At 44.1% G+C, this 23,582-nt stretch overlaps 2 protein-coding genes across 8 annotated transcripts; both read left to right on the forward strand.

The window, feature by feature from the left end:
• Positions 1-2,254: 2,254 nt before the first annotated feature.
• si:ch211-218d20.15 (uncharacterized) lies at positions 2,255-5,576 on the forward strand. 2 transcript variants are annotated; one of them, XM_027032698.3, is made up of 8 exons: positions 2,255-2,590; positions 2,785-2,903; positions 2,973-3,033; positions 3,158-3,225; positions 3,325-3,427; positions 3,535-3,653; positions 3,918-4,063; positions 5,020-5,576. In XM_027032698.3, exons 1-8 carry the CDS (start codon positions 2,527-2,529, stop codon positions 5,123-5,125), a joined length of 786 nt encoding a protein of 261 aa, XP_026888499.2. In that variant the 5' UTR covers positions 2,255-2,526; the 3' UTR covers positions 5,126-5,576. The 2 variants fall into 2 exon arrangements, with proteins under 2 accessions (XP_026888499.2, XP_081576600.1); XM_081720474.1 differs by having other exon boundaries at positions 2,979-3,033.
• Positions 5,577-5,803: 227 nt separating this feature from the next.
• On the forward strand, positions 5,804-23,565 carry si:ch211-269e2.1 (cohesin subunit SA-2). Of its 6 annotated transcripts, none has more exons than XM_035522766.2 (32): positions 5,804-5,932; positions 6,896-6,984; positions 7,089-7,173; positions 7,532-7,678; positions 7,863-7,959; positions 8,068-8,144; positions 8,658-8,729; positions 8,839-9,043; positions 9,160-9,311; positions 9,758-9,831; positions 9,931-10,054; positions 10,356-10,454; positions 11,032-11,111; positions 11,287-11,394; positions 11,601-11,718; positions 12,133-12,250; positions 12,413-12,516; positions 12,977-13,069; positions 13,160-13,249; positions 13,532-13,732; positions 13,903-13,979; positions 14,084-14,171; positions 14,261-14,341; positions 15,688-15,780; positions 16,311-16,488; positions 17,749-17,888; positions 19,392-19,493; positions 19,668-19,822; positions 19,942-20,070; positions 20,721-20,926; positions 21,037-21,091; positions 21,379-23,565. In XM_035522766.2, exons 2-32 carry the CDS (start codon positions 6,944-6,946, stop codon positions 21,512-21,514), a joined length of 3,525 nt encoding a protein of 1,174 aa, XP_035378659.2. In that variant the 5' UTR covers positions 5,804-5,932; positions 6,896-6,943; the 3' UTR covers positions 21,515-23,565. The 6 variants fall into 6 exon arrangements, with proteins under 6 accessions (XP_035378659.2, XP_081576594.1, XP_081576595.1 ...); XM_081720468.1 differs by having other exon boundaries at positions 21,037-21,111; positions 21,379-21,519; XM_081720469.1 differs by lacking the exons at positions 12,133-12,250; positions 12,413-12,516.
• Positions 23,566-23,582: the final 17 nt, after the last annotated feature.

Raw genomic sequence — 23,582 nt, forward strand, 5'->3', positions numbered from 1 at the left:
AGTACTTAGAAAAACCTCAACATGGAGAGGGCTACTGGAAGGGAAACGAGCATGTAAACGGGAGGTGTTTTGGGCTACAAAATCCTAAGAAGCAGAAAATCTATATGCTACTCTTCATTAAATTAAAAAGACTCTCCTTGATGTTCATACACATTTCAATGCTATTAGTCCCCAGCCATGTCTAAATAAAGACTTTCTAATGAAGAGTACCATGGAGATTTTGTTTTTTAAATCCAAGTATTGATAATTAAATAGTAATTGGGGTATATCACCTGTCATCAGCTGTTTTCTCCGATGGTAGGAAAAAAAACCCCAAGCATTTACAACTTTTAAGTTTTTTAAATGGGATCTCAATTTAAACTAGAAAGGCAAAGTTTGAGAACCAACTTTATGTTGACAAAGCAGATAAAAATAACATTGATAACTGGGTAAATCCTGTTAAATGTTGTTAAACACTGTTTAAATATAATATAAATGTACTGTTTAAATGTATTGTTTGGCTGTGGAGGCTAATTTTGGTTGAGGGGTAGTTGGCTAAGGTATTGTTGAGGCTGGGGAGTATTTAGGTGTTGTGGTTGGGGGCTGTTAGGCTGATGGGGCAGTTGTTGAGGTGTTATTTAACTGGGGTTAGTTGTTAAGGCCAGTTTGGAAAAGTTGTTGAGGGGCTGGGAGGGTGTAATTTTAGTTGATAGGGTGATTGGCAATAGGTTATTTATGGATGAGGGGTATTTAGTTGTTGAGGTTGTTGTCATTGATGGCCATTAGGCTAATGGGGTAGTTGTTAGGGCTGTGTGGATCTTTTTAAGAGGTAATTGACTGTAAGGTAGTTGAGGGTGAGTGGTTATTTAGCTGTTGGAGTAGTTGAGGGTGAGGGGTTATTTACATCAGGGGACAGTTTTTGATGCCAGTTTGGCTTATTTAATATATATTGAGGTTCTGTGGAGGTAATTTTGGTAGAGGGTGATTGAGTGTGGGGTAGCTGATGGATTACTTAGCTGTTAGGGTTGAGGGATTATTTAGCTGTAGGTGCAGTTGATGAAGGATGATTTGGATGTATGGTTTAATTTGTGTTAAGGGGTAACGGGCTGAGAGGACTCAACTACCTCACGGCCCCTGACCACAACTACCCCATCAGTTAAACTGCCTTCAACATCTTCCCCACAGCTGCTAAATAACCTTTTAGCCTGAAATACCCCACAGCCAGTTGCAAAAATCTTTTGTTGTCTCTACGGAAGAAATCCCACAGTACATTCGGCCAGGACAGCATTAAGATAGAACCCTGTCAGTACACACAAGGAAAATACAGTGTTTTTGTTTGTTTTATAAAATACATTTAGAGATTAATCTAAAATAAATTTAATCTTATTCTACAGTTAACTGCTATGAAGTGGCTGGGATCAAAAGTACAGGCAGGCAGTGGAAGTTCACAGGGTGATTAGTACCTTTTGTTCCTAATAGATGGTAAACCTCACCAAAACCATATGCTATCCTAAAGGCTTTTTCCCACAACTCCAGTACCCTACATTATGTCCTTACTGAGCAAGTGACTGCACACACACCCTCTTTTCTCATTCCTGATATTCCTTTATTAGAAACCTTGTAGATGCACAGACTGCAGTGGATCCCTTGCCACGAACAATTTGATAGCGATCTTCCAGATATCCCTTTTGATAATTGCACATATAGACAGAGCTTCATTTGTCTTATTCACAAACCAGACTCAGATACTCTGAATTCTGTGGGGGAAAAACTTGGAAGAATAACACCAGCTAATTTACAGTAGGCTATCTGCTGCATGTTGCCTAGTTTACATGTTAGATAAAAACAGCAAATGTTTTATTTGCCTCCCTTACTCAGGGTTCCTTTATATAATGTATATAATTTATTTAAAAATAGTTAAATAAAATGTACTTAATTTACTAGGCCTATTGTTACAGTTTACAATTTTTTAAATTATCTTGTAAAATGTAACCTTTATTACTGTTTATTACCACTACTACAATTATGATGATGATGATGATGATGATGATGATGATGATGATTATTATTATTATTAATAATAATAATAATAATAATAATAATAATAATAATAATAATAATAATAATAATAAAAACATAGTTATTACACATTTCCCCATGAATCGCCTTGCGGATGATACCTACGTATCTTTTTCGTTTGGAAAGGGTGTGTTCACGGTGCTTGGAGGACCAAAGCTCTCCTAACTGCACTGGAAATCCCGAACTGTACGCTTTTAGGTGATTACGTCATACGGACCAGGACTTCGACATTCACGGATCGGATGAGGCTGACATAAAATCCCACTAAAAGTAGGCTGTTGTGGGAAATAGGTTATATTGGGAAAAGGATACGTTTGGCGTAGAGAGCAAAAAATAAATTAATTAATGAATTAAAAATCCGTCGAACAGATCATAGCCGCGGAAGGCGTTTGCATTCGAGGGATGCGCTTAAGAATCCCTTATAAATAGAACAAAACGCTGCAGCCGGGTCGTGTCGCAGCTCCAAGCATGGCAGCTGTCAGTTTAACGGAACCACTTTGCCAGCCATGTGGTTACAATGATCATTTCAAAGGTACGTGTTCATCTCTCTTAGTTGCGTTTTGATTTCTGTCTGCAGAGCTTATGGCGCGAGATTAAATAGGTAATATATTAATTAATATACATCGTTTGATGACGTCCCTCACTTAAGAAGTTCGATTGTAAAATTGCAGGTATCGTTGAGGTGGCTCACCTGAGCATATTTCTTTTTTTTGTGTGTGTGTCCAGTTGAACTATACGTGAAAAAGCCCCTGATGCCGATCCACCTGAGCCCTGAGCAGGTGGCACTGGAGATGCTCTGTCTTTGCAGTCAGATGGACCTCCTCATAAGGGCTCAGGTCTACCAGGTAAAACAGAATCGTGTCTGATTCAGACAATAGCAGCCCAGTTGCCACAGTCTAACCTACCTGTGTTAGTTTCAGGGGCAGCTAAAGCAGGACAGGAGTCCTGAAGAATCAGATTCTTTTCAAAAACAAGGTAATCTTCATACAAATAATTGTGTGTGTAATCCTGTGATTGGTAGCTTATAGAAATATTGGTATTGCATCTTATAAATATGTCTGACTGCAAATGTGCTGTATTCCTGATTCTGTGAACACAGGAGCTGAAATTATAGATCAGATGAACCAAAACCTCGAACACCTGCCTAAACCGGCACCCCTCCTGGAGGTAGCAGAATTAGTCACATAAACCCTTCTAATAATTGCTGAACGTGTGAATGTTCCACTTTGCTGTAAACTATTTGGACTAAATCCCCTTTTCCATCAGGACTATCTGGACATCGCTGGACTATCTGTCATGTTCCCTCGAGTAGAGGTTTACATCATCCACGGCAGCCCCGTGGACATGCTGGAGACGCCACCGCTGGACGGTAAGGGGCTGCTTTAGCTCGGGCATCTAGAGAGGAAATTGAAAAACACACATGGGGCTTTGTGCCGTGTCCTGAGGCTTGGTTACCTACTATGGTCGTGGCTGCAGGGTATCTCCCTCACCTCGGGAGGCTGAATCAGTTGCTGGTTCTGAGTCAGCAGCTGGAGGACGACGTGAAACACTTAGGAAGCCACAAATACATCCCCCATCAGCTTGCTGTTATATACGTGAGTTCAGCTGTACACTTGTAGCTCAAACAGCCAGTTCCCATGAGTTTTATTAGTCTGCTCACATTACATGCTGATTTCCGTTTGTCACATTATTTTTCTTGAATACAATGCTGTGCTTGTAGTAATAAGCTCTTCGTTATGTATCACTTTATTAATATTTTTATGCCATATGCACAGGTCAGGTTTCCAGTAAGGTCAGGATGTTGTATTTATCGTTTGCACTTCATGGGCCATATTTGCATACCGTATGTTTTGTTGCAGCAAGTGCTCAGCTGTCTCAAAGACATACTGCCACTGTCTAGTATAAAGAGGGACATTGAGGCCAACTTTAAGCAGATGAAGATTTCTTTGATAATAGAGGAAGGGGCCCAGCAAGAACCCCAGTTACCAGACCAATACCTCAGCTGGTAAGTTTGTTAAATTGTCCATGCAGTAACGCCCCCTAGCGGGCTCACCGGTGGGCCTAAACTTGCATACTCAAATAAATCACTTGATAGCATCGAATATTCTTAAAGTACAGTACATTTATCAACATAGCATTTCTTAGGACTAATACAAGTACCTGCATGCCGATTTTCAGCCGTCTACATGCATCCGTTCGCCATAAATCCTACACTGAATAGCCCGTGCTTTTCTGGTAAATTTCTAACAATCGTGCCCTGGCCTTCTAAATGGCCTTTTAAAACATGCTTCCAGTATATGATAACTTCAGATGTTGTAGAAAATTTAATTACCATCAAAGCAACTGCGTGACATGTTTAAATGGTATATAGAGTGTTAGTAAAGTTGTTTAATTGCGTGCTCGCTTCTTTGCGTAGTCATTTCATGTATATGCTCAAAACTGTTCAATTTATTAGACAACACCCTGGTGAATCAGGAAATGTAGAGCATGAGTGAAACTGAATCTCCAGCATCAATAGACACATTATACACCCCAAAAAAATCAAAGGCGTTTTATGTTTTTTTTAATTTTTAAAAAACTTTTTTTATTTTATTTTATTATTATTATTTTTTTTTACATTATCTTCTGTATTAGATGAGCTCAAATGGAACCTAAATGATGGACAAATAAGCCTGGATGTGAATGGATGTCTTGTCCCAAGTGTCTGCTTCAGTTTGAATCCTGAATGATCATTGTGTTATGTGTACAATTTCAGATAACTAGTGTTAAGGTGAACAAGTACAAATCGTTCAAAAACGAGCTTAAAACTGCAGGTGCAATATATTTTCCAATTTGTCCCATGCATGGTCTATTTATGTCAAAAGAAACACTCATAGTTGATGATGCTCTGACGACTGCTAATATGTATTACCACGTCATTAAGCTGCAGTTCTTTACAGGTAATTACTTTAATTTTTACAGGGTATCACGGTTAACACACAGCATAATATCAGCAGTGTCTTCACTCGCCGGACAACTCACTGAAGAACTCAGCCCAGTCATGGCCTTTGTCTCTAAGCTGTCCTGACAAAACTAGTCTGTGGAATTGATGCCATGGCATTCATCTGTACTGCCAAATTTTTGCAGGTGACTGGCAGCATTTTTAGAAATACACTGCGACAGCCCAAGGAATGATGTGTGCACCCGATGAGCGAGCATACCACGATGACCACTGTGGTTTAATAAGCAAATATTACTGGTTTCATGCAAGCCTACTAATTAACGGCACTGAACCAGACCAGATGAATGTTTGCAGGACCAGGCTCAGCAAAGGCGCATCCGTCATAAAAATGAAATAAAGTAGAAGCAAAAATCAACAGCAGCACAACGCAGACTACGAGAACGAGACGTTATAAGCAAGATTAATGTTTACTAATATTGAATATATTTATTTCACTTCCATTTGGTTATTCTGTATGACTCATGGTGCTAACAGTATTCAGTGAAGTCACTTGGAATACGAATAAAAGTCTTTACTGTACACCAGAGCCGCACTCTTTTTTAGACTGCTACCTCGAGAATGGATGAAATTAGCATGAATCAATTTTCATAAATTATGAAATTATAAATTCGATATGTATAGAAAATGAAAATTTGATAGCGTCGTGAAAAAAAGAGAAGATTTTCTTGTACATTTTAGTGTTACAATAATCACAACAGATACCGCCTTAGACAAAAGCTCTCTGTTGTACAGTTTTGCGGAGTGACGTGTTGACGTACGGCACGTAATAGCTTTGTTCAAGGGGACCGCCGGATGGCGCACAACACTCACCGCTCACCCATGTTTCCATATTATTGATCATAAATTCTCAAAACCCAGTGACGTCGTCCAATGGTAAGAATATCACTATGTTGCATCTCGGTTCATGTGCTGACTGAATAGATCTTTAAAAAGAGACTTAGCCATTGAATTGGCGAAATGGAAATGTCAGGACATCCCGTAACCATTCAGGCGAGTATTTACAGCATTAAACCGCAGAGTAATGGCACCCGGGAGTAAAGCGACGCTCCTCTCCTGTTAGTGGGGAATATGTACATAGCCGGGATCTAAGACCTCGTCGGTGGACTGTTGTTTATGGAGTTAACGTAGGAGCCTGCGAATATAAGGGGGGGGGAGAGAAAAGCAAATCCTGAGTGATGCTTGCAGCGCCCAATCGAGCTCTGGGTTTCATTTTACGGACGCATGTCTAACCAATGGCACCGTGCTGAGAGGTTTCGCTTATTTTGATGGCCGGGTTTCTCTTCTTTGTGTCTGAGCTTTGTCTTATGTGTGAGTTTACTAGCGATAGTCTAGTCACGTCTACAAATCCGAAATGTTCCCAGTAAGGCCTCATAGCGACAGCATCTTAACTGCGAAGTGGGAGAACACGCAAACTCTCCGTCTCTAGCACGTCAAATCCGCTGTTGCATCACTACACAGCTGCAAACCGCCTCTGGAATCAGCATTTGCACAAGAAATGTGTGCCGGGAGCTTCATGACCTGGGCTTTCATGGTCGAGCAGCTGCATACAGGCCTAAGATCACTATACACATTAGAGAGCAAGGAATAGGACAGAAAACAAGTCCATAAGGTGTTATCCTCAGTGAAGGTACTCATGGTCAGGCGTCCACATACCTCTGGCCATGTAGTGAGTGTAACAGACTTTAGATTACTGCAGAACAATGTAACAAGTTATCACACCAGTTATAATGTAAAGTCTACAGTTATAGCACAGAATGAACTATGAGGGCGAAACGGTATTATTGAGTAAAAATCTGACTTGATTGCTTAGTACATTTGTAAAAATTCTTTTTGCAGCGAAACGTGAAAACCAGAACGTGTTGCCACAAAATTATGTGAGAAGAGATGATAGCAGAACCAACATTGCTCTCCAGATCAGTGCAAAAGTAAGACCTGGCATACGAGAGACACAGCGACCACTGCATTGATAATCCAAACTAACAATGATAATTAACAGTAATTAACAATATCGTTTTATCATGTTTTGAAGAGAGAACTCCGTTGTAGACGTTTCTTCTGGCACACCTGCGAATAATACAGCTGGCGTGAGAAATGAAAATAGACAGAAAAATGTGGTAAGACGTAATACAACACCATTTTACTCGTGTTTTCCTCCAGCTTATTACAAAACTACTCTAACGTGGATACATAGTGTTACTGATGTGAAGCACCAAGGCTCCCCCTTGTGGAGAATTGTATATTTACTCTAAACGTGAATGAGTTACAAGAGGTTGTTTCACATCTAAAAATAAGTACAACACCAAGTAAATGACATAATCCCTCATCGTCTTTTTATGCTAAACATTTCCATAAAATGCGAAGACTGACATGTTTTGATAGATAACAGGCAGTTTTATTACACATACCTCATGCCTGACAGCTTTGTTGCTGTTTGTAGTGTTGATTTACCCTGTGAGCATTTCAAACATCTAGAGAGGAAAGAGAAAAGCCAGAGATGGCTCGGAGAATGCTAAGCGCAAGCACCCCAAGGCCAGGCCAGAGAATGAGCGGGTCAAAAGCACAGATGTGGAGGCGGTCACCTTGTTTGAGGTGGTTTCCATGGGGAGGAGTGCCATACAGGTATGCGCCTCTGATCCAGTTCGGACATAAGCACTTGCCTTTTGACTACACAGGTTGGAATACTTTGTAAAAATCCCAGCCTACCAGCTATTCACTTTCTCTTGCTTTGTGGGATGTTGAATATGGATGGTTTGGAGGCAAGGTTGATTGAAGTATTTATGTCTGTTCTGAACACCCTTAAAAGGCTGTGGTGGATGACTGGATTGAGGCTTATATAACGGACAGAGAACCGGCCCTGCTTGACCTCATCAGCTTCTTTATCCAGTGTTCAGGATGCAAAGGCAAACCATTTAAAGATCATTGACAGTAATAATTATTATACGTAACCCATTTTTAAAAATAAATTTGTCTTATTTACTGAGTAATAGTTTAAATGCTCCTTTCTCTAGGGGTAGTAACCGCTGAGATGTTTCAGAGCAAGGAAGACAGTGATGTCATGAGCAAGATGGTGGAGGATCTGGATGAGGTGTGTGTCCCCTCCCTGGCGTCGCGGTTCCCACGGCAACGGCACTATATTTAATTGCTTCCTGCTTTTGCTTCCTCGTGATTCCTTGTATCGGTTTCATTCTGTTGTGCCTCCTGGTTAGTTCTATTACCTTCACCTGGATCTTGTTAGTCCTCAGTTCTAATCCCCGTGTTTGTATGCAGCCTCTGTGAAGTCTCGTCCGAGTTACGTCTGTGAGCTGTTTGTGTCATGTGTTTCCCCTTGTTGACTTGCCCTCTGCCTGTTCTCTGTCTGTTTTGGATGCCTCATTGAGTGCCCTTATGGATTTACAACCTTTGCTTATGTTCTGCGGATTACGACTGCGGACTACCCGTGTTCTCTGTTAAACTGCATTCACCATACTGCATCCGCCTCTGCTCATGCTCGGAACGTTGCAGTATTATCTAATTTCCAAAGAACCCTCATACTTTCATGTGGCTTTATGTTCCTTTGTGTTTTGTGAAGTGTGACAGGTCTTTGTATTACAAATTACAGAGCTCAGGTTTACAGTACAAGAAATTCTTGGCATTCCCATGGATTCTCACTGTCACCTGGCCCATGGACATGGTGTGTATAAAACTGACCTTTCTTCTGAGGCCATGGTGTTTTTTTGAATGTTTTTTTGAGTGCGCAGAAGTATCCTAAATGCCCATCCTTTCCATCCTGACTTTCCCAGGACAGTGGCGAGTACCCTCTCGTCATGTCTGGCATGTATTGGAAGAGGTTCCGCATGCACTTCTGTGACTTTGTCCAGGTGCTCATCTCTCAGTGCCAGTACAACGTCATCTTCGACAACTACCTCTTGAACACCCTCATCTCCCTGCTGACGGAGCTCTCAGCTTCGTGCGTGCGTGCCTTCAGACACACCTGCACGCTGGCAGGTAACTGGGCCATACACCTCCACCCCTCGCGGGAGGAGGCTGGGGGGAATGGGCCGCGGCGGCAGCGGCGAGCTGGTTATCGTGGCTCACGCTGTTCTCTTCTGTGCGTCCGACAGCGGTGAAGCTGCTCAGCGCGCTGGTGAATGTGGCCCTCAGCCTGAGTGTTGGTGTGGACAACAACCAGAGGCTGTACGAGGTCGAGACGGCCAAGGCGTCCAGGAAGCGAGCTTCGTCACAACTGGAGAAGATCCAGAGGAAAATCACTGAGGTGGGGGCAGGAACCCATCTGGCTACTCTCTGCTTCCCTTGCTTTGACAGGAAGTTCTTTTTTCCCCATTTTTGAAATTGATTAGTAATTTCCAAAAGCTGTGGTGAGATACATTTTTCACAGTCAGAGCATGGCATGGTGGCTCAGTGTTTAAGGTATTTGACTAGTAATGAGAAGGTTGCCAGTTCAAGCCCTGACACTCCCGGTTGCCGCTGTTGGGCCCCTGAGCAAGGCCCTTAACCTCAAGTTGTGTTCAGTCATAATTATAAGTCACTTTTGATAAAAGTGACAGGTAAATGCTGTAAATGTAAGAGCTGAACAGTCAGCAGAATAGGTGTATTTCATAAATAGAACAGGAGTTCTCTTCTTGTGTATACAGAATTTGAGATGGACTCTCCTCACCATTCCTGAACTTTTTTTTTGGTTTCTTTTTACTGGTTTTTCAGTTGCAGGACAGAAAGCTTGAAACAGAGGACATGATGGACGCTCTCTTTAAGGGAGTATTTCTCAAAAGATACAGGTAATTTCATCATTGGCTGTTTCTGTCTGTACTTTACTTTTTCCTCCCCCTGGTGTACCACTTTAACAAAGCTCTTCTATGCTTTTCCTGGATTGGCAGAGATGTGATACCTGAGATCAGGGCTATCTGTATGGAGGAGTTGACCATATGGATGAAACTGTACAGTCCAGTGTTTCTGAATGACACTTACCTAAAATATGTAGGATGGATGATGTATGATAAGGTGCGTTTCCTTGATGAAACCTGACTAGTTTCTGTGCACGTATTACTCTGTACTCCTGTAATAACTGTCTTGGCATTTACAGAAGGTGCTTTCCTGGTGGAGTCTTCAGGTCCAGTTTTTGCTCCCATTTCTTCTGGATGAATATAGTTTCAGTGAATGTATAGAAATGTATTACCCTGCATTTCTGAAGATTTACTAGTGACATATGTGTGCTTGCTTTGTTATTAAAAACAACTTATCATGTGTAAACAGATTTTTGAGTGCTTGGGAAAGTGACTTATTTTGTTGCTTGTTTTAATAGCAACCTGACGTACGTTTGAGGTGTGTGCTAGGTCTGCAGGCACTGTACCAGGACGTTCAGCTCAGCTCCAGAATGGACCTCTTCACCAGCAGATTTAAGGTACCACTTGCTTCTATGTTCCCCAAATCATTAGGCATTGTTTACAGATACTGAAATGAGCTTCCCGTCCAGTGAGATGTTGCCCGTTAGCCCAGTCCCTGTCAACATTGTGGGAGGTGTGATTGCACCGCCTTCAGCCGCAGTGGAAAACATGCATCAGGCTTTCCCAAACTGCGTCAAAATAAGTAAAAGTTTCAGCCTGTGCAGAAGGTTGGGTATTAAAGTCAGCGAGCGTCGGCCCCGGTGGGCCGGTGGAGGAGGCCGGTCGTGACCGATGCTGGACTGACAGCTGGTGGAGCCCCCCTCAGGTGTGCCTGAAGCTCAGCATCTCCCGCACAGAGCCTGGAACCTTCTTCAGGGGCTAGGCACCTCCGCACCACTTCATTTACCCAGAAAGCCTTTAGAGGCCAGCAGATTGGCAAAATTCAGATTTAAGATCTCGTTAAGTACTGAGGAGTAGCCCTAACAAGGCTAAATTGTGTACTTTTCCATGAGATTGCTCTCAGAGAGGATAGTTAGTGTTTAGAGGATGCTGTCGGTTCGTGAGAGGGACTCTGGGTTGTTTTTTTGTCTGCAGGAGAGGATCGTCTCCATGACACTGGACAAGGACCACGAGGTAGCAGTGCAGGCCATGAGGCTGCTGATGGTCATCTCCCAGTGAGTCTCCATCGCTCTCTCCCTCCACCCTACAGTTCTCAGGAGGCCATCCTGCCTCACATAGTACCTGGTTCTCATGAGGCAACCCAGCTGTCCAAACGACGCTTTGTTGTACGACTGCCCTCAGTATGGCTAGTGGCAAATACTGCACCTGTCCTACCTCCCATTTTGGCAGGTCATGTGACGACGCACTGAGCCAGGATGACCACGAGCACATGCTGCAGTTTGTTTACGCTTCCCATCGGCCACTCGCAGCTACCGCGGGAGAGTTCCTCTATACCAAGTAATTGCAGCTGCAAAAGCCACTGTAACATGCCAGCCACACAGAAACAACTTATACACTGTCACAAGTAGGATTCTGGATCCATATACAGATCTCATTGCACTCAAGTCAAACAGTAGCGTCTATTTTGTGTTTTTCAGTAATCACACATGATAAGATGCATTAAGAGTTATTTCTGCTCATAGAGTTATACAATGTTGTCTCAGACTCCTCAGTGACCCCGCTGTGCCTCAGCTCAGAGAGGAGGTGACAGAGGAGGACAGAAGCAGGGCGCTGACCCTGGCCAGGATCCGAGCTCTCACCCACTTCTACACTGAGAACCAGGTAGTGCGTGAGGGAACAAACAACGCCTTTGAGCTCCACACGTTAAGCGAGTTGCTCAAGAACAATTAATGTCTGAATTGTTCCTTGGACAATTCCTGCATCGCTGTGGAATTTCTACTTGATATAGTTTCTATGTCTGCTATTAGGAGGGACATACCCATGTCTAGACTGCCACAAAGTGAACCAAAAACTGAGTTTTGAGACGAACGCCTTAACATATCACCTTCCAACCAGAGATGTTGCCTAGGGAGATGCTAAGGCAGACTAGAATAGAAACTGATCTGGATGTGTCCATAGAGTGTTTATAGATATCCACCGACATACAGACAGGGAATTACCTTAACACCGGATATAAGTCTACTTTGCGGGTGCTCGTGCATGTGTGCGTGCTGGTGCCATGGTCCCATGCTGCAGCTGCACCAGCACGTGCTGTATCTGGTGGACAGCCTGTGGGACTGCGGTGGTGCTCTTCTGAAGGACTGGGCTTCCCTGACCTCTCTACTCACAAGCCAGGCCTCTGTACAGGAGCAAGGCTAGTACCTGTTCTCTCACATCACGCCTGCACCGGTCTTCTACCACACTCCTTAAGAGCCCATATTAGAATGTTTTCCCTCTCCTCTGGTGTGTGTGTGTGTGTGTGCGTGCGCGTGTGCGTGCGCTTGTGCGTGCGCATGTGCGTGTGCGCGCTCCACAGCTTTGAGCAGCGACGAGGAGGCTGTGGTCATTGAGGTCCTTGTGGCGTCAGTGAGACAGGCTGCAGAGGGACCTCCACTAGTGGGGAGAAGCTCAGGCAAGAAGGTTGGCTTTGCTCGCCTTCATCTGGAGGACTTCCAGCTTTACCAGCTCCACCACGCACACAGACCAGGGGACACAGCAGGGACTGTTAGATTGCCATTGCCATGATTTCATGTTTATCGACCTGGTGCTGCCTGCTTCATATCAGTAAACAGGCAACATCCAGGTTGTAGTATTTTTGTGCCCTGGCCATTAGCTGCAGTAAATTGTTATTGTTGCACAGTTGAAAATATTTATATTTTTGAAATGTCATCATGCCCAATCAAAATATTTTCTTGACATCTACTTTAATTCCTAAATGGTGCCCAGGTGATCATCACAGGTGGAGTGTGTTACGTTTGTGGACTTGTATTTTAGAAGTGCATTGGGCTAATTGCCATGTGCGTTTCCAGTAATGAACCCCATGTCATCCAGAGTTCCTCTGTGTGTGGGGAAGACTGATTGTCTGCGTGCCTCTTTTAAGGTAATTGGTACTAAAGAGAAAAGACCTCAGACCGAGGACTGTACAAAACTTACAGAACATTTCCTTAAGGTGCTACCTGAGCTGATATCCAAGGTGAGGAATGACCTGACCATTTGCTTATCAATCTCTTGTACTCTACTGTTTCTGGCGTGGTGGGAGTGTTCATCTGTCTTTCATTTGCAGTATATAGAAGATGCCAAGAAACTGACCCCTTTCCTCAGAATACCTCAGTACTTCCACATGGACACCTGTGGTGGGGGTGAATACTCAGAGGTGAGGCAAGTTTGCTATCTGCAGATGTAGCAGTAGTTTCTTCAGTGTTCATCATATTTATGGATCGTTTTATCTTTGATAGTACTTGCCCACCTTTGCAGACTCATAGCAGAAAGTTGTGTTCATACGTCGACTCATGCAGTTCATGCATTATAGCTCTGTCATTAAAATAATAGTCTTTGTCTAGCTCTCCTGTATTGAGGCCCCTTCAGAAATATGATAGCGGTCTCTGTAGAGCACCCCCTGCTGGTGAGAGTATGACAGTGCTTTGTGTGGCATTAGGCCGTGCAGGCGTTGCTGACAGGGCTGAAGGCTGCAGTGGACAGACACTCAGAGGCAGAGCTGCTGGAAGCAGCCGCCCGCTCCTACCAGACGCTCTGTGCCAACGACTCACCCTGGCGGCACCTAGCGGTGACAGCCATAGAGCAGCTTGCCCAGCACTGGAGCCGCACGCTGGAGACCTGCCTAGATGAGACACTGAGCGTGAGTACCAGCAGAGCTCAGCTGAGTTGGCTGCGTTGCACCTGCAGAACCTGGGCGTTTGCATTTTAAAGCCACATAGGTCTGGATCTCTCTGAATTTGGGGCAGTGTGTGTCAGCCTGGGAAGGGTGACTTAACAGGTCTGACCACAGTGTTCCTCTTGCATGTCTAGGACGGCGCGTTTGTAGCAGATGACGGTAAAAAAGAAGAAATTCTGTCCACTCTGAAGAAACTAACCACATTCAACAAGTAAGAGTCCATCGGTGAATTTGCGGTCGGACGTGCTGCGGTAGACACGTGCCCTTGCTGTTGTCTTGGGTCTTTCTAACTCCGTCTACAACATTGGGTCCTAGCACTCAGGATCTGTCTAAATGGGGGATATGTGAGCTGGTGTCCAAGCTCCTCCTGGCTGAAACGCGGCACGGGGGCCTGCCCCTAGAGGTAACAGCACTTCCAAACGTCCATCCGCCCGGGCAGCTCTGCAGTGCCATGACGAGGGTTCCAGAGTCTTCTCTCTGTGCTACCTGCAGATCACCACCGAGGCCCTGCGGTGCGCGTGCTGCAGCGTCCTGTGGTGCCTGAACACCTTTGGCGAGGGATCCACCTCCAGGGTATGGACGAGCACACTCCCGCTTGAACTCTCCGAGCGCAGCGAGGTCCCTGTCGCCGGTGTCCATCGGAGTGACAGGATTGCTAATGTTTACGCTCGGGGCAGAATTCAGTCCCCAGTGATGAATTAAGCAAACGTTTCAGGTGTGCTCGACTCACTGTCTGCGCAATTCCTCTATGATCCATCACGAGCAACATGTCCTTTAATCCTGCTGCGTCCCATTTGAAATATCTGCCATGATACCTCCAAAGGCCCCCTGGGTTGTGTCCAGTGGATTTTAATAACGGTGGGAGTAGCCTGTGATTGATCACGAGCCATTAGGAAAAGTAGGTTCAGGTGATGGATTGTAGCGGGCGTAATGGCTACCTTCTTGCGTGAAGGGTCCTGTGCTGATCTCTAATGTGGCGTGGTTATTAAGGCCATGTTTCCATGCAGCGCGCGGGGTAATCATATTTCCCGACCCCTAACCTTTCCGCACTGAGATATTGATGGCCATTAAGAATGCTGTAGGTAAGGGAGAAACATTAAAATCTGTCGGCGTCGGAGGGGAGCGGCAACAGAACAGACGCGTTGGCTCGGCGACCTCCTCATCAATAACTGCCAGCGCCGCCTCTAATTTGAGGCCCAAGCTGCGACTTCGGCCCAATCTGCAATTCTAATGTCAGTGGCATTTGACTCGGAATGAGAGTGAGTCTGAGCGCGGGGGGCGAGTTCAAAATTGGGATATTGTCCGATTAAAGTGAGCCGTTTGGCTGAGTGTGCGGTGGTGGGTAGGTCGGCCTCGGACAGCATGCGCCTACGCGCATGCAAACGTGCACGCCGGAACAGAGGCATACTTACATTACACACGCATGCATACATGCAAGCACACATACACAAACACATGCATGCATGCACGCGCACACACACACACACACACACACACACACACACACACACACACACACACACACACACACACACACACACACACAAACACACACACACACACACACACAAACACACACACACACACAAACACGCACACACACACACACACACACACACACACACACACACACAAACACACACACACACACACACACACACACCATGGCTGTGTCCAGATCACCCCACTCCCCTGCCCCCCAAGGAAAAAAACAAGCACAAAAACATCACTGCTGCTATCCAGTCCATTATGATTCGGCTTGTTTGCGCAATTTGAAGCTGAAAGCAGTTTTACTTGTTATTGATTTTGACTTCAGTTTTTACATAATTAAATTCAGACTGCAAAAGTTCTACCGATGGCACCTACAGAGAACAACCTGTTTTATAGTGGGTTTTGTGTGTGTGTGTGTGTGGATGTAGGAATTTGCCCTCCATCAGAGAACTCAGTTACGAACCTTTTGTGAAAAGTGCCACCGTTGTCTGTCGCACCCTGAGCAGCTGGTGAAAGAGCAGGTATAGTAGCCTCTGTCGCGGTCCCTCACCTCACACATCTCCAGCTCCTAGCTCTTGGCCTCAAAGAACTCCAATACAAACAACAGCCTGTGGAATTCAGTGTGCCTCATGTGTGAAACACAGGTGTTATGTGAAATTACCCACATTGTATAATTCCTGATACAGGCCCATGGCTCTTGCTTTGGGCTGTCTGGACTTGATTAGGCTCTCTGTCCATGCCAGAGCTCACCTCCGATTGCCTCTAATGGAGATGACGTGGGATGAAGGCCTATGCTAAAATGTTCTGGTTAGGGTGTGCGTATATTGTATTGCTCTGTCGCCATGCTCTTTATATTCTTTGGGACCTGTTTTTGAGAAATAAAATAGAATCTACATTTTAAAATTTAAAGTGTCCTAATTTTTTAAAGTCATATCTTCCAACAGACCAGTTGGTTTTATGCTCCCCACTGTACTCTGCTGCGGGGTACATGCTGTACTCTGGCACGTGTGTGTATACAGCATGTGTTTCTGTGTTCGTCCTCTCATTGCAGGCGTTCCTGTGCTTGAGTGACGTCCTGGTGGCCCACAGCCACCGGCTGCAGGTGTGGGAGGGGTCAGCGGGCATTCCCCGCCTCTACACACCTGAGCCCCGCCTCCAGAAGGCCCTGCTCAGCTTTGTGCTGGAGCGCGTCTTCACCGGCCCCGAGGCAGACAGCCACAGCAGCAGGGGTACTGTTCCCCCTTCTCCTGCTCTCTCTCTCTTTCGTATCATACATTCTCAGGTCTGACATCCTTGTTGCAGATGCGTTGCTCACTCCGGAGTTGCATTCAAGCGTTGAGCAGAGAACCTCTATTGAAACTTTTTTTTTTTTTTTAAATGGTTACCCAAACGGATATTGGTGCAGAGTCACATGGCATGTGATGTTTGAGCAATGTCTCCTTGAAGGTCTTAGAAATTCACAAAGCACAAACTCCTTTGACTTTTTCTTTCGAAAATGTTGTCAGGGACACTTTTAATAAAGGTCAGTATTAAAGTGAACTCTGATATACTGTTCAGTAAGTGCCATCTGTTTCCAGCAGATGGCAGTCTACCTCTATGGTTTACACAGGGATAAGTATGTTGGTACAGACAAGTCGGCTATTAACACCATTTGCTGTCATTTTTGACTTGACAAGGGCAATCTTTTTTGTTAACTTATTAGTTTTAATATTAATCTTATTTTTATGAACTTTTTAATTTACTTTAACAGAACTTGCACAGAAAAAATAGGCAATACAATTTAATGGACTGGCCCTAAATGAAAAAAGATTTTGGATAGATAATCTAGGTTTTAGTTGGTCTTTAAAACCAGCCCTGTTTTTTTTTTTTTTTTTTTTTTTTTTTTTGCATTGTTAATATTTGGTAAAATGTTTCCTTTTGAAAGTTAAATATGTATTTAATGTTGCACTACAAATGTAGCCTATGTAGAGGACATACATTACACAGAATTACAATTATAGCATATGATGGCTATTATCATGACACACCTTAAGACCAGATCATTAAATAAAATATCTACTGCATTATGAAAGGTGTGTTGCTTTAGTTTTGCTTCAGGGAATTTCACAAATACACGAGACCCCAACTAAATAATAGATATTTGATTAACAAAGAGTGACTATAGCAAACCTGCCTGGCTCCATGAATATTTCAGGAATCTCTTGTACTGTTTTGGCCAGAGTCGAACCCCTTAAAAATACAATATAGGCTTTTGGAAGATAACCCAATAAAAAGCAATTTGACCATATGATTTCTCAGTGTCCATAACAGTGTTACAAATCTCCTCAATGAAGTGATGGCTTCATGAGCAGCCCAAGTCAGACATGCTTTTCTGGGGGGAAAATGCAGTTACCTTTCGCTAACCTAAGGACAACGTTTCACTTATGAGGTTTAAGGACTGGCATGGCTCTCCTCTCCCTTTACCCCCCCCCCCCCCCCCCCCCCACCAGGCGGTGAGAGTGAGTGTGGCACACACAGGCTGGAGGGCTTGCACAGGAGGAGGAATCTGCTGACCGCCTACTGTAAGCTGATAGTGCACGGCGTGCTGGAGATGAGCATGGCTGCCGAGGTCTTCAAGCAGTACGTGAAGGTACCGCCCAGGCGGCTGAGTGGCCTCACCCCGAAACCCCACTTGTCCTGGAGTTGTCTGCTAAGATTAGCAAATACTTGGGAATAGCGCACAGTGCTGGGAATTTGCTGTGTAGTTTTGAATGAGAATTCAATACGGCGTTAAATTAAAAAAAGGGGGCTTTGTTTCATATTTGAATGAAATAACACATTCCAGCAGCTTTTCCTGGTTATTTAGGTTCTTTAGGGAAGTGAAAGATATGGTCTGTGGATTAATGTCAAATGGCTAGGAGCACATTACTGTTTTAGTTATAGAACGGACTAAGATCCTCCACTCATAAATACGCCAATTTGCTTTTGAATTTATGAGTTGACAGATGAATCTACTGTGTGTGTGTGTGTGTGTGAGAGAGAGAGAGAGAGAGAGAGAGAGAGAGAGAGAGAGAGAGAGAGTGTTTGACATACTGACTTGTTTGAAATGCCTGTTCGGTTTGGCCCTGGCTGAGCCAGCAATCTCTCATCAACATTCTTCTTGATCAGGCCTTCACACACACACGCATGCACACAGCTGCCACAGTGAACGATGGTTTTCAAAGTCAGGCAAACGACAGAAAGTTGGCGGCTAACCGTAACCCCATATTTGCTCAACTTCCTGTTTCTGCAAGGCTCGCCAACAACTGTTCTCTTCTCTGAGCGAACCCTTGCCAGTTCGGAACGTTTGCCAGTTTCACTACCAATTACACCGTCTTGAGCGCGTTTCTAAAGGAAAACCCTGCGGCGGTAAAAGGCGGCTGTTGTGCTGGTCGGAGATACAGTGGATGGTGTTGTCTGGGTGTGCTACGGAGAAGCCGGAAGGCTGGCGTCGAACCCCTCCCACGGTGCTTTGGGACAGTGTTAACGCAGGAGCCGTCAGCCTCTCACAGGGTGTCCGTTACCAAGGATTTGTCCGATCCAGTAGGGGCTACAGCGGGTTAATTTCCCTGGCCGTCAGGGCTCGAGGGCCAGTGCTCTTGTTCCGACACTAATAGGGTCTAGTCCAGGTCAGGCAACAGGGTATCAAATATCTAACACAGCCCAGCAGACCTGATTCAGGTGGATGAGGGTGGATGATGCACCCTGTGGAAGACATCACGTGTAGTATTTAACCGGTGACTCGTTGGCCCGAGCGGAGCGGCCGAGCGGCATACAGCCCGACCTGACGTAGTTCACCATGCTGCTGCCAAGAGTGTGCCATGGCTCAGTCTGCACTAGTGATGATTTATACTCTGTGAACCCTCAACTGTTTCCTTTTGTTGTAAGATGAGCCTCTCTGCGTGGATATGTGGTCTGCTAAGTGTGCTCATGCATTGTTGTAGCTGTCAGTACCGTGTGCCAGGTCAGTACTGCGCCCAGGCCTGCGCGCTCAAGCGTGGTGGAGCTCGGGCTCCAGCAAAAACCTGGGCCGTCCAGGCACCCCTGGGGACCGGGCTAGGAAACCCCGTGTCCGGAGTCAGTGAAGCTCACTGCTGTTCTTTCTCTTTTGCAGTACTACAATGACTTTGGTGATATCATCAAAGAGACACTGAACAGGACCCGGCAGATGGACAAGATGGAGAGTGCGCGCACCCTAGTTCTTTGCCTACAACAGGTATCCATACTACAACAGGCACGAGGCCTCCACCCGCCAGACTGCCACCGTCACCATGTGACGCGCGGCATGGTCCACGGCTCCTCCGTTCTGTAGACCAGCTTTTGCCTCCGACACTCAAGACGAGAAGGGTTCGTGGCGTAGTGGTGAAGGCCCGTGTGTTCTTCTGCTCAGCTGTACCTGCGGCTGAAGCAGGAGCAGGACCGCAGGACCCCGCGCTGCTCAGGAGTGCAGACCTACAGTAGCATCAAAGAACTCGCCCGCCGCCTCTCGCTCACCTTCGGCTGGGACCGGATCAAATCCCGCGAGTCACTGGCCACCATCCATAGGTACTGCCGGGATAACCAGGCGCTCGGCCGGCGCCTCCAGCGCTCCCCTTGCTGAAAGTGTCAGGTGCCCTGATTTGAGTGGGTTCCACTCAGAGAGTTGTGGCGTTCTTCTTTCACAGGGATGGCATTGAGTTCGTATTCCAGGGTTTTGTCCAGCAGTCCGAGAAGCACTCGCCTCCGTACATCTCCTATCTCACCATCCTCAGCGAGTTCTCCAACAAGCTGCTCAAACCAGACAAGAAGACCATGTAAGTCATGGGCGGCTGCCTCCAGTTCCGAAGGGTCAGACCCCAGCACAGTTTAATCTCCTCCGTGCTGTAAACACACCTCCTGAACTTGGTAATTAACCGATGCATTGGATCAGGTGCTTTTAAGTAAGCAAATCGCTAAACTGTGCTGCACTCTCGTGATTCAGGAGATGATGGTGATGTGTTCCTGCAATGTAAGTGTAGGAGCAGATAGAAAAGTACCAATAACAGATGAGCATAAGGAAACAGACCTTATAAATATCTTCCTATGCATTTAGCATTAAGGTGCTTTTGCATCAGAACAAATAAGGCTTGAATGTCTTTTAAACTAATCAGCAGATCTGCAGCTCACGTGAACCACTGAACCAGTTGGCTTTCCTCCAAGAATTGTCATGACAATGACTGTCATCTCTAAATATGACTCTAAACATGACTGTCATCTCTGCTTTTTTAATCTATTCACTCTGATGTCTGAAGAAAATAAACTGCATGCATATTTTCTCTGACTCTGTCATTCATTCTGAGACATGTGCCCCACGGTCCTGCGGAGGAATAACCAGATTCAGGCGAGGCAGACAGTGGAACCAGAGAGGACAGGCTAAGGAAAATTCTGGGAATGTTCTTGCACCTCCTCTCCTCTCCCCTCTCAGATACAGCTACCTGCAGAGGTACATGGGCGAGCAGACCATTAACATCAGGGAGGAGTGCTGGATCCCCCTCATCTACTACAGAGCGTCCCTCCAAGCCACGGCCGAGGGAGAGGACGCTGCATCCTTCATCAGCTCTGACACAAACAGGCAGCCGTCGCTCACCAATCGCTCCAGATCACCGTCTGTCAGGCAGGCCACCGTGGAAGGTAGGCCAACATGCAGGGAAGTTGCACTTACTGTGGATAGGTCCAAACGGACCGTAGTCTAGTGTCTAACTCATAGCAGCTTTAATTGCAAATGCATGATGCGTTTACAGATCTGCAGTTTCAGCTGCCCTCTGCAGATGCAAAGGGGAACAAGCAGGTGAAGAGGTGAGGAAAGCGTCAAATAAGTAGGTGATCGCACCAAAGATGATATATGCAGTTGTGTTGTCCATCTGGGGTCAATTATTCTTTGTTGTTCTAATGACTATAGTCTTTTATATATAGTATCAGATGTTCTATTTTAATTTCCATAGTCCTACATCATATTTTTTTCACAGTGCCGTGGTAGACCTTAAAGCGTTTCAATGTGTTGAATGTGATGATCGGCATTCTTTAAAAACAAACAAAAAAACCCCCCCAAAACGCTTAACACTACTACTTTTTTCCATCTGCAGTCAAGAAGAGGTGAAAGGGCCCGTAGACAAGGGCCCAGTCCCGCGAGAGCAGGCAGCGAGCAGTGAAACGCCGGCCATCCCGCCCTGGAACACTGACGACGAGGTGGATGCGGACACGGTGGAGATAGATATCTAGATCCCTGGTGGCCAGGTCGGATCAGGTCGTGTTTACAGGTGTCCGGGGAAGTTGAGGCAAGCTGAGTAGAGTGAATGTCGCGCTGCTGCACAATTCCTCCAAAGGATACATCACATTTGATCTCACTGTGGGAAAGGTTAGTAGGATTGCTGTAAATGTTAATATGTTGGTGCTGCAGATATGTTATTTATAATTTAATCAATGGGAATTATACAGTGCAAAAGTGTTGTGATTAAACGGTTTGAGCATTATTTTTTTCTTTCACAAAACCAGATCTAAGCTAAAATATTAGAAGGGGCACGTCACTTAGCTCTGATTTCTAATAAAACCCTTTGTTGTAATTGCTTTGGAGTAATAAGCTGAATTATACAAAGCCCCAGAAGAATGCCCTTCATAGGAGAAACCCACACTTTTACAGATGTTCTTGGTCAATGTTAAACTACTATTCAGTGCTGGTCAGTATTTTATGTACAGTACTAGCACTGGGCAAAAGCTGGAAATACCATATGAGAATAGGAAATGTATATAGAAAATGACTAAAACTTAAAGCAACATGCACATCTGTCTCTTATTCATTTTATTACTACTGTTTTTCTTTGAAACCTTCGCAAACCTTTAAAAACCACATTTTATTTTTGAGATTTCAAAGTGATGTAAGCCATCAAATAAATTATGGTTATATGTCAAAATGACAAATTTGCCCCCCCAGACAAAAATCTGGATTTAAAGGACATTTAAGACAAGACACATCCTAAAATCTAATCTGCCAATATGCTGATGCTTCCACCATTTCTTCCACTCTGTAGAGTTTCATGAAATTATATGTATTAAAATATGAATATTACAGTTTTTGGATATGACATTTGCAATTACATTAACTGTAATTGAAGATAAAGGTAATAATTAAACTGAGTATCTTGCATTATAATATCCACACAAAATACTGTAACATTGTGTATATATAATCCATCATATTGCCCATGCAAACCATTTTTTCACGCCCCCCAAACCATTTTTTAAATAATTTTTACTTCACCAGAGATAATAGATATTTGTGCTCATAGTTTAGGCAAATTTGGAAAAAATGTAAAAAATATGAAGGCACAAGAAGAGGCTACTACAGAGCTTTGAAACAAGCGATCATTTAGACCTCTTTGTAATATTTGTTTTTATATCATTCTGTTCCGTTCTATTATATTAGAATTACAATTCTAATACAAGTTTTTATATTATTCTGTTCAGAATAATATAAAAAAATATTGTTTTACTTTATCATTGTAATAGTGCCATTTGAACCTTTATAGAATCGCTGTTGTTATTTTGGGCAATAGGGCACAATGTCAACTTTCACCAACTCAATGTTTATTTTAAGATCACCTAAGCCTAAATTACAGGACAAATTTATTGACAAAAGGTAGATAAATCAGGGATTAGAAACCTCAATACAACAAGGAATCGTAAATTGTAGGGAATTAAAACAGAAACACTTGAAACTTTCAAGTGTTCTAGAGTTTGAACAATGAACTGTATAAGAACTTATTTATTTGTTATATCAAATCATGTGTACTGAATTAAACATTTTTGCTATTAGCTACATAAAACAGTGATGCAGGAATGAAAATACACCATTTTTGTTTAGAGGAAAAAAAGACTAGTCTTTTTTTCTGTCTAGTCTCTGACAAAAAAAAGTGCACCCGTAAATTAACCTATTTTTAAACTAGTTGTGTTTTCTGCAACATGAAAGGATAGTAACAACAAAAATATTTTTAAGAGGAGATATGTTGTGACATGTATTTGTAGTAAGAGAAAAACAGCATTATGAGTGAGTGAAGCTTGCCTTTGCACACTCCCCTTCATTCAGGGGTCTACACTGTTATCCATTAACCAAGCATTTGAATGGTCTGAATGAGGAACTTGTATATTGTACTTGACTGTTATTGTCTGCTAAATCTGTGTAATGTTATCAAAATTGCCCTGATACATTTTTTCTATGTTTTTTAAAATGTACTATGTACTTTTTAAAATAATTAAATGCAGCATTCTCATTTAAACGTATGGAACCCTTTAT

Source organism: Electrophorus electricus, chromosome 9 (assembly GCF_041902795.1).
Source record: "Electrophorus electricus isolate QZ-2024a chromosome 9, ASM4190279v1, whole genome shotgun sequence".
NCBI classification, from domain to species: Eukaryota; Metazoa; Chordata; class Actinopteri; order Gymnotiformes; family Gymnotidae; genus Electrophorus; species Electrophorus electricus.

Coding starts and splice junctions, on each gene's coding strand:
- si:ch211-218d20.15 (XM_027032698.3), top strand. CDS start 2,527: ATGGCAGCTGTCAGTTTAACGGAACCACTTTGCCAGCCATGTGGTTAC. Junction 2,904..2,972: donor TAAGGGCTCAGGTCTACCAG/GTAAAACAGAAT, acceptor TACCTGTGTTAG/TTTCAGGGGCAGCTAAAGCA. Junction 3,654..3,917: donor ATCAGCTTGCTGTTATATAC/GTGAGTTCAGCT, acceptor GTTTTGTTGCAG/CAAGTGCTCAGCTGTCTCAA.
- si:ch211-269e2.1 (XM_035522766.2), top strand. CDS start 6,944: ATGATAGCAGAACCAACATTGCTCTCCAGATCAGTGCAAAA. Junction 9,832..9,930: donor GTATTTCTCAAAAGATACAG/GTAATTTCATCA, acceptor CTGGATTGGCAG/AGATGTGATACCTGAGATCA. Junction 19,494..19,667: donor TAGTTCTTTGCCTACAACAG/GTATCCATACTA, acceptor TCTTCTGCTCAG/CTGTACCTGCGGCTGAAGCA.